Source organism: Salvia hispanica, chromosome 3, assembly GCF_023119035.1.
Source record: "Salvia hispanica cultivar TCC Black 2014 chromosome 3, UniMelb_Shisp_WGS_1.0, whole genome shotgun sequence".
Lineage (NCBI taxonomy): Eukaryota > Viridiplantae > Streptophyta > Magnoliopsida > Lamiales > Lamiaceae > Salvia > Salvia hispanica.
Genome location: NC_062967.1, coordinates 9,765,606 through 9,776,672, shown reverse-complemented (window position 1 = coordinate 9,776,672; position 11,067 = coordinate 9,765,606). Strand labels below are relative to the sequence as shown.

Genomic DNA, 11,067 nt, shown 5'->3' with positions numbered 1-11,067 from the left:
AGACTTTAATTTTTGGTATAGGTCGTCTCTATGATTCTATTATGTTTTTATGAATTTATATTTTATAGTACAAGATATATGGACTATTATATTTTTACTTTTTTTCACGAGTATCGTATAATGATGATAAAAGGCAAAAATATCAAAGAATTTGGAACACAATCAAATATCTTGATTCTTAGACTAGAGAAAGTAAAATCACCGAAGGTGACGATAGTGTGATTTGCACCCTACCCTAATCCACTATTGAAGAAAAGGTGGTGTGACATTTAATCAAAGATCACATGTCTTCGATTCTAAAACAAAACAGATACTAGCATGCAATTTGTGAATATGTTCGATAAGACATTAAATATGAAACGAGGTAGTTTTATATTAAGAAAGAATTAATAAGATGGAAAAAAGAAATAATAATTGAAATGAGAAGTATAACACACTAGAATTATTTAACTTATAATTTAACCACACTGTTTTGATGTTTACTACATGACATCGTTTTGGCTGGCGTTCAATAGTGTCACGCAAGTAAGTTATCAAGTAAGTTATCAAGTCATGCCAATGATCTCACTATCTCAGTTGTTTGCAAATTACTAACAAAATCAATAGTTCAATAATTAGCTAGATTTTAGGTGCACAACCAGAATTTGGCAGAAATAAGAAATCCAAGTACAAATGTACAATTGTGCAAATACCCCTTTACTATACGAAACATGATGACAAAATAAATGAAAAATAAAAATATCTCACGCCGATATAAAGGGAGAATCAAACACATAGTCTATAATATAAGCCTAATAAGTTTAAATAAATGAAAGTCTACACTAAATATACTAATACTCATATCATTACAAGGTGACACATCACACACTTAATATAACACACAGGGTGCGTTATATTGCTAACTATTTAAATTGCTAACTCTGCTAACTTGTCAATACAGTGTATCAAAAATGTCAATACGATAACATTAAAATGTCAACACATAATATATCAACATATTATATTGAAGTTCAACAAAATTATGTGTTGACATTTTAAATATACAAAATCGATAAATTAGCAAATTAACAATTAAAAAAAGTTAGTAATTAATCACATCCCTATAACGCTACTGTATACAAATACTCATGACATGACAATGGGAATCAAAGGCCGAGGATTTACGGCTTGGTATGAAATTAAATATCGAGTGGGGTTTGGCGTTCAACTTTTACTTTTTGGACTATGTATTTATGAGATAATTTAATTTCTCAATTCTCATTGTGACTATAATAATACTCATATGAAAACAAAAAAAATTAGTTTTCAGAAATTTCGGCTGGAACAAACCAAACCAAACTAACTACGCGTTTTGGCCTACACAAAACGAAATTGATTAAATTGTTACTTAACTTTTTAATCAAACATTAGCTTATTGAAAGAATTTATGATTAAATTCTCAATTATTCATTACGTTACAATGAAATACTAAGATGATGCATTTTGTATATTTTACAAATGGATATCTACAAATATTATTATGAAGACAAAACGCATCAGATATATGGCAAAAGGGCGAAGACAATAATAAGATTAGAATGTGATTAATTATAAGTTGATGTAATGTTAGAACAACCCACTCTTGTTACATCATTGTAGCCACTAGCCACCTCATTTTAGGTTGGAAAATTGTCCTAAAAGTTAGTAAAACATCTCCACAATTTTATTTCCCCCTTTTCTAAATTTCTCATTTCCTACCCTTAATTGGATGATTTAATTTTCGAGATTAAAGTTAGTAAACCATTAATGTAGTAGTAGTTAAAATTCTCATTTGAGTAGTTTTTTACAACGTTAACGATGTGACATACTGTATTTACTAGTTTAATTTCTCAATAAATCCATCTTAATTTGATAAGAAATTACTATCGGAAAAGGTTGAATGACAAGTCGGCAATGTGTGTTGCTGGACTTTAGCTGGGTGCACATGCATGTCTTCGATTCTCATATTTGGTCAATTATATCAAACAACGTGATCAACTAATATTAAGTACTCCTCTATTACTAATTAATTAGAGTTTAATGAGTTACAGTTAAAAGTTAATTGAGATAATATATAGCGCTATATATAAATGTAATTATTCTTTTCCAGACTTATGTTTGGTAATAATGAGAAATGGAGGAGTACTACTTTTGGACAATAAAAAGATGATAGTCGGTTGTTGCAGCTGTAGCAGTTCCAATTGCCTCTATTTGTTTTCTAAACCCGAAATATATTTGATAGGAATGATACGAATTCAAATGGTGTATTCCCTCAGTTCCATAATAGTGGAGTCGTTTCTTTTCAACATGTAATTTAAGAAAAATTGTATTAAATTAGTTAAATAATGATGAATAAAGTAGAAAATGAAAAAAATAGAGATGGAGAGAGAATAAAGTAAGCGCGATTAAACATGTTGACTTTTACTAAAAATGTAAATGATTTCACTACTACAGAACGTACCCAAATAGCAAAATAACTTTATTATTATGGAACAAGAGAGTACATTTGAATTTAGTTCATTTATATCTACATGCCAAATATAATAAGATGACATAAAGTGAAATAACTCAAGTAAGTATTATAAAGTTATGAAAAAATTACGTCTCAACTAAGAACATGAGAGTTTAACTTTAGCTATTGAAATCGATTATTGGGAATTTGGGTCATGATTATCCATTAGAAATACTGTATTTAAATATTGTGAAGTGAAAATATAAAAATGAGTGATGATAGAGAAAGTATGACAAGCTGTCGGCTGCACATTCCTCTATTCATATTTGACCGTTGACCGTTTGTCACTTCCATCAACAGCAGTCAACAGCAGACCCAAAACACTGAACAGAATCATAAACTTTCGGCCTACTGTTAATAAATAATTAAACTAATTTTTCTCCTTGATTTATAACTGTAAAACAATTTACATTATTATTTCTGTTTGATAAATATTAGTAACATAATCCATATTAAAATTATTTCTTTTAGTTTTTATATTGTACTTGAGAGAAAAAAATGTTGAGGCAGTTTACTTGAGAAACATTTAAGTTTGCTATTTAAATCAACAGGTAATCCTACAAATTTTTTCACATGATTTTGAATTTATACATCCATAACCGTTGAGTATTTACATTTTTCACCTACATTTTCATTTCAAATCTTTTCATTCTTTATTATTTACTATAATTTTTAATTAAATTAATTATAAATAAATATAAAAATTTTAATAAAACAATGAGATTACATAATGGAAATAAACGAAAAAAACACATAATCAAACTATAGCATGGAAATAAACGAAAATTTTTTTGCATAATCAAACTATAGCATAAAAAAGTAAGAATGAATGGATTTATTGACGAAAATTAAGAGTAAAAATCAATAAAATAGGAGTAGCATATTTTTTTATCATGAAAAAAATTGAATAATACCGCGTGACAGTCTTTGATTGGGTAAGTGGTGTGTGCTCTGACACGCGCGATGCAGCGTGCTCAACGGGCCACAACATCGGTACATATATACTCGAGAACTGATCAATTTACGCGCAATTGTGAATGGCCTTATAAAATTATTTTCCCTCCTAATAACTTTGATGCATGCATGTAGCAGGTAAAATCCGAACAAACATATTCGAACACAATTCAATAATTGACAAAATCCAAATTTTATATTGAACGACAAAGAGAACGTCCTTGCTTTAATCACAAAGTTCAACAACTCTAGAGAATATGGAAAAACAACTCTCTATAAGAGACAATTGTGTTGAATATTAAAGATTAATAACAAACTAACTAAGGAATTTATATTTAAGAAGAAGTAGGAGACTGAAATAAGTAACTTATAAATAAATTGAGCGCCTGACTTGTCCACCACAAGGCATCGTCATCGCCACTAAATTTATATGTTTAATCAATATTAATGGCACAAATGAAGAATTTATATAAAATAACAAAGGAGGGATGATTATATAAAATAATAAAACTACATAATCAAGAAGCGTAATTTTTTATTAGTACTAACTAGCTAATTGCTCTATCCAAACTATGATGTCGACACACAAGTGAAAAGAAAGCAATGCCACGATACCTCTTAATAACAACAAACAATAAGAAATCAAGAATGGTGTAGTAACAGCTCAACAATATTTTTACTTGACCGCCGAGAAAGTTATCGATACATGGTATCATAATAAATAATTACAAAATTAGGATTCATTTACTGTTAAATAAAATATATAATAATATTAGATGTCGAAATATCTTAAATATAATAGTAACAGATTAAAATTTATGAATCCAAATTACGTTATTAAATAATTATCTACTTCTCTTCTTTTTAGTATCAAGATTAATGCAACTCATATCATAGCTGGTTGATTCTACTAGCTTCATTTTTTTTTTCAAAAATCGGTTCAACTATTGACCGTTTCACGATACACTGTGGTTGTCTTTTATGCTTTTTTTTTTTTTTTTTTTATTTTAAATTAACTCCTATATGTAAACTTCAATAGGAAGGAGTAAATTACAACTGATATCAAGAGGGCCCGACACCTCATACAATAATGTCTAAGTTCCTTGCCACTTGGACAACGGCTCTGGACTTATCTTGTATGCTTAATGGTCTAACTATTCAGTGACATCTATATCCAAACTGGCATAGAATAGTTCGATTAATACTAAGTAAAACTTTTGAAATTCCAAATTCTGATCCGAACCAAACCAAAATTTATAATCCAGTTTAGATTTTTGGATATGATAAATTTTTACGCAATTTCGGATTTTACAGATCGGATCGTATTTCATAATTCAAAATTTGGAATTTTGGATGAGATCACATTCATTTTTGATAAAATCTGATCCGAAATTTTAATGCTCATCCACTGGGTCGATTTCCGAATCACTATATGGCAATGTTGTAAAATGAAAAGAAAGTAAGTATTTGAAGAGCAAATCAAAAGACAGTCATCTCCAAAATTATGTGTAAAGTAGAAAAATGGAATCATAAAAGAATAAAAAAGAATTAATATAGTAAGATGCATGCGCGTGTGCGGTGTGTTGATGCTGGTTCCAGCGATCACAATTTGAAAGCAATGAATGAATATAATTGACAGAAGAGGTGGGCTTTGGATGTCCACACTCACTCACATCACATTCCCTTTGACCACTAACCCAACCCTGGTTAACCAAACCCAACCCTTGAACCACACGTGTGGCGGATACATAATGCAACAAATTACAAATCCGTCAGAATATAAATGTCCCTCTGTTCTCCCCTGCTCTCTTCCCAATTCCTATATATATCCACCAATTTTACACTCCATTTCTCATCTTCATCAACATGCCTGCAACCTTCAATTTAGAGCCGTTGGATATCTCGCTGCACATCCCTCACCATTTCCGCTGCCCGATCTCGCTCGAGCTCATGCGCGACCCGGTCACCGTCTCCACCGGTCAGACCTACGACCGATCAAGCATCGAGGCCTGGGTGGCCACCGGCAACACCACCTGCCCCGTCACAAGGCAGCCGCTCACGGATTTCAATCTCATCCCCAACCACACGCTCCGCCGTTTGATTCAGGATTGGTGCGTCGCTAACCGCTCCTTCGGAGTCGAGCGGATCCCCACTCCGAAGCAGCCTGCCGAGCCGATTTTGGTTCGGAGTTTGCTTCGCCAGGCTGCTTCGGGTCCGTACGGCGTCAGAGCTTCGTCGCTGAGGAAGTTGAGATCGCTGGCGCGTGAATCGGATAAGAACAGGATTGTGATCGCGGCGAATAATGCTCGCGAGGTGATGATGTCGATTGCGTTTGCCGATGTAGGATCGGATCTGCGGCACGATTCGCTCGCCGTGCTCTCGGTGTTGGCTTTGACGGAGGAGGAGTGCGTGAGCGTTGGATCGGATCCGGATCGGATCGGATTTCTGGTGAATTCACTGTTCCATTCGTCGATTGATGTGAGGGTTAATTCCGCGGCGGTGATCGAGAGCGTGGTGGCGGGGATCCGATCGCCGGAGCTGAGGGCGGAGATCAGCGGCGCGGAGGGGATTTTCGACGGAATCGTAGGGATTTTGAATTATCCGTTCATCCATCCGCGCGGGGTGAAGGTCGGGATCAAGGCGCTGTTCGCGCTGTGTCTGGCGAAGCAGCACCGGGGGAGGGCGGTGGCGGCGGGGGCGGTGGAGGCGCTGGTGGAGAGGCTGGCGGAGGTGGAGAATTGCGGCGACGCGGAGAGGGCGCTGGCGACGGTGGAGCTGCTGTGCCGGATTCCGGCGGGGTGCGCGGCGTTCGAGGCGCACGCGCTGACGGTGCCGCTGCTGGTGAAGGTGACGCTGAAGGTGTCGGGGCGGGCGACGGAGTACGCGGCGGGGGCGCTGCTGGCGCTGTGCTCGGCGTCGGAGAGGGCGCAGAGGGACGCGGTGGCGGCGGGGGTGGTGACGCAGCTGCTGCTGGTGGTGCAGAGCGACTGCACGGAGAGGGCGAAGAGGAAGGCGCAGATGCTGCTCAAGTTGCTGCGGAACTCATGGCCTGATGCGTACGTCGTCAAATCGGAAGATTTCGCCGGAAGCGACGTCGTTCTATTTTGACATTTTTTTTTCTGACATTAGAGGATTAAACAATCCTCTTAATTTTTTGCAATCGGAGAGGTAAATTGCAACGTTTTAACACTATTGATAAAAAGAGAAGTAGATCAGATTAATTAGATGAGGGAAGTGTTGATTTTGTAATTAAGATTGGTTAACTCATGCATGTTACTCTTAAGTCTTATCTACAGCGCAAACCTTCAACTTTTCTATGTCCATTTTCCAACTGGAAACATGAATTAATTATTTATGGATCATTAATGAATTTGATTGAAATTTATATTAATTGAATAATTAACCATGCTATCAAACCTATTAATCTCTTCATCTACGAAATAATATTTCAATTGATATTTTGGGATGTCCATAATTTAAAGTCTCATTTGTTTATTTTTTTCATTTTACGTAAGTGAGTCTTATCATCTACTAAATCATTACAGTATTACACTCACATTTCACTGTAAAACTAATACATATATAAAAGTGAGATTTAAGTTGTGGAGTACTAAATTTTTTTACACATTTTTTTATTATACTGAGTATTTCTTAAAATCTGTGCAAATCAAATTGGGACTATATATAGGAATGGAGGGAGTACTATAGTATAATTAGAGTGAAGACTATGGTGAAGAGAATTGTGAACTTTGACATATACTATTGCCTATTGGTAGGAGGAACAAAGCAAATTAATTTAAAACATCGTTAGCATCAGTAATTTCTTTAATTTGGCAAAACTATTGAAGTGGAATTGAACAGTGAGAATCTTATCCTGATGGCACCTTAAAATTCACAACTTTGACACATGACGTCAGCGTAATGCAATATGGCGCTGGCACGCATATTTATAACCTAAAAGTAGGACAAATCTAACCAATAAGGAACATAATAATTTTTTGTAATAGAAGTGAATTTGGTCTCTTTCCGAAATTTCCAAAACTAGGCCATGAATTGTACAGGTGGGTATTCGCGCCACGTGGCTTGTTTGTTAAAATTAAGGTAAGTTGAAACTTGAATTGATACTTGGTTGAATGAATTTGAATGGTGGGCCTATTAGAACAAGACAATGATTTGAGGTAAGGTAAATGAGACATGAGACATCACATATATTAATGTGAGAGGCAATAAAACTGATGGTTCAACATCCTTTGACCAAAGACTGCCACAACTGTCTATTACCAACAATGACATGTCAGCAAACAAACACAATAGGTGGGGCCCCTCCAATATTGAAATTTTTGAAACCCTTTTATTGAATAATAAATACACAGAGTATAATTATTCTGTTTAATTTTTTATGATACTTGTAGTGTACTATATTTTGAACCCATTAGTAACATCATTATACTAGTACACATACCTTGTTGAAAATATTATTGGAAAAGTTGATTGAAAAAAAAGCTGGCAAATGCCTTCCTCATAATCTATGAAAGAAGTTCACTTATGTATTTGATTGAAATGCCGAATTATGTATGAGTTTGATAGGTGGGCTTAGGCAAGAAATACTATGTAGAAAGTGAACCTTTTGGAAATGAATATATTAGTGAGAGGTAGATATATATATGAATGTGGTAGGGTATCATGTTTGGTGAATAAGACCACACAAATGGAATCTCACATGGGCTGTGGATATTTTTGGATTTGTGGATGCCAAGTTGTGGTCATATACAAAGACATACATCTATTTATTATTAAGGCCACCCACAAAATGAAAAAGAAAAAAATCCTATACCTTAAGACAGTGATACATTCTTTACTAGAACCATCAGTGGAGCAATATTATTTTATCCCTTTATTCCTATTCATCTTCATCATCCTTTTTTCCCCCTATTTATCTAAATATTTTAAAGGTAAGTTTCATTTGATCTATCTTTATTGCTTCTAATTGGGCTAACTAATTAAAAAAAATCAAATAATTATATTATATTCATAAATTATCTTCTAATCTTGATTTAAAAAATCATAGGTAAGGATTGTACAAATAAAAATTCATGTGCCAAATAGGGAAAATAAAATTAGACATATCATAAATATAACAGCCATTTTTCTGTTGGGCTCTATTACAGCGGCCCAGTATGGATTTTGAACCCAACAAATCAAATTGCCACCCAATTTTTACATTGCCCAAGCCTTCAAAACATAGAGTTAAGTTATGCCATCAAAATATTATCTGTAATAGCAAAATTTTAGAGAACAGAGGTTTATAGATGCTACCATTGAAGACTAGTATAATTTCTTGAGAAAAAGATGTGTTGAAGATAATAGAGTTAAATTGGAGCATCAAACGATTAGAATTGAAAATTTCTATAATTTCTTAAGTTGGAACTCTATAGTATCTGTCCACCCCTCTAACCTCTCTTTTGGGCCGTACGCTTACTACAAAGTACAAATTGAAATGCTAATTCGAAAGGTTTTATCTTGAATTTCCACTGGGCCATTTTATATATATACCAGATTTTGCATGTATTTTGTCCACCGAATTCATAAATGCTAGTATTAAAATTGCTTGTTAAAACTGTTTCACAAGGTTTTGTTTATAATCGAATTATATATCTATTCTTAAGGCTGATTTGAAGACCTATCAGTTTCTAATTGTCTTACTTCATCAGTAGTTTGTTGTTGTGGAAACCATCTCCTACAACATCCCATAGATCTTAAATGACTGGAGCTTGATTTTGTTGTTGAATTACAGACTTTGATACCAAAATATGTTGGCCATAGGAAGTGAAATATAGTGTCTTGCTGCACTTTGATATTGAGAGAGAATATATTATATTTGGCTTGATTGTGAATGATGAAATGGTGACGATTTCCAAGGTACTTAATAAACATATATAAACCTGAATATAGCCTAATACATGAACAAAAAATAAAATGAGATACATGATTTTTATTTAATACTACATGAAATGATAGATGAATGTTTGACTAATTTAAATATGCAAATTACTTTTCAACAGACGATATCCCTATTTACAGATATCGGTTCAACTCTCTTTTGCAATTCGGGAAAGAACCGACAAAGAAAACCCGAATCGGAACTTATTATTACGCTCTACTAAATTACATAAAAATAAAAACCTGCTGGCTTGTCGATGCTTGATCCGCCATGAACGCCTCCCGGGATTGGCTGGTGATGCCGGGAATATCACAGATGTTTCCTCCTTTAAGCTTCTTCTCCTTCTGCTTTTCGAGTTTTTCGAGGGTTTTTCGCATCTTCTTGATGTATACCACTGCTTCATCAACTAGGGTGGTTTTGTCTACCTGCATTCATCCAATTTTCAAATTATTGACTTCATTTTAATTTTTTGTGTGTGATTTATCCACCACCATCTTTATGTAATTAGTCAAGAAAATCTATTCTGTGCTTTTAATTATGTTATTGCTATATATGCTAATCCCATCTGTGATGGAAAAATTGTGAATCTGCAAAAAGAAATTCACTAGATAATTTTGTAAATATTAAAAATATTCTATTTGTTGTTTAGTATACATGAAAAGTATGTAAGTTGTACATCCATTCAATTCCTACTAAATACAAACTGGGATTAATTAATTTGTTGGAAAACTAGTTTGTATAAAATGGATGCTTGAGGGTTCTGAGAAATTGAGTGAAGTTTGCCTCAAACACAAATCATATGAGAATTAGTATTGAAAGAAATTGATGGTGACATAACATTGAGTGTGTAACTGAATTAGAAGATTCTTTCATAAATCAACCAAGAAAATTTGGAGAGAGAATAGTAAATTGGAGGGAGAGAGTAAGGGTTACCCTGGGGTGGAGTTTAGGGATCAAAGCATGGAGGGTAGCAAACATATCCCTCATCTTCTTCCTCCTCTCTCTCTCGGTCCATATATGTAGCTCGTGTTCATCGATCTCATTCCCGACCCTCTTCTTCCCCCTGTCACTCATCTTCTGCTCTGTGCCCGTCAAGATCTTGCCACTCTCGATCAGTGTCTTCCCGCCACTGTCTTCGACTGGGAGAACTGGAAACGCCCACGACTGGTTATCGTTCCACATGTCGTGCTCGACTTCTCCGGCCATGGTGCCTAACTAGAGAGAGGTGTGTGTAGTGATGAGAGAATGGAGGGTTTGGGTAGGATATTTATAGATAAAGAAAAAGGGTTAGAGATAGAAAAGCATTATTTAATGGAAGACTCAATTAGAATCAACCAAAGTATAATCATATGCCTAAATTAAATGACGTTAGTGGTCCCGTCTCGCTCAATAATACTCTCTCTGTCCGCTAATAAGAATATACAATACGTTTTAAGAAAATAGATTGTGAACATTGGTGTATGTGTTTTTAGTCTATAAATGTTGTTATTAAGGATCCTACTATGTCAAAATTTTGATTTTGATGAATTGGTCTAGTTGTGTCTCTCTAGCACATTGATTGAGTAAAATCTATGAGCATAGGTTGTACATATTTGGATTCCTATACCTTAATTAACAAGTCTCCCAAATATTTAGTTATACA

The 11,067-nt window shown here is 34.5% G+C and overlaps 2 protein-coding genes across 2 annotated transcripts; one reads left to right on the top strand and one right to left on the bottom strand.

Annotated features, from left to right (window-relative positions):
* The first annotated feature begins 5,282 nt into the window (after positions 1 to 5,282).
* Positions 5,283 to 6,801, top strand: LOC125210439 (U-box domain-containing protein 26-like). The gene has a single exon (XM_048109997.1). It carries the CDS (start codon positions 5,351 to 5,353, stop codon positions 6,590 to 6,592), a length of 1,242 nt encoding a protein of 413 aa, XP_047965954.1. The 5' UTR covers positions 5,283 to 5,350; the 3' UTR covers positions 6,593 to 6,801.
* Positions 6,802 to 8,744: 1,943 nt separating this feature from the next.
* Positions 8,745 to 10,631, bottom strand: LOC125209233 (transcription factor bHLH95-like). The gene is made up of 3 exons (XM_048108836.1): positions 10,359 to 10,631; positions 9,668 to 9,850; positions 8,745 to 8,756 (listed from the first exon to the last, which is right to left on the bottom strand). Exons 1-3 carry the CDS (start codon positions 10,629 to 10,631, stop codon positions 8,745 to 8,747), a joined length of 468 nt encoding a protein of 155 aa, XP_047964793.1.
* Between the last annotated feature and the right edge of the window lie 436 nt (positions 10,632 to 11,067).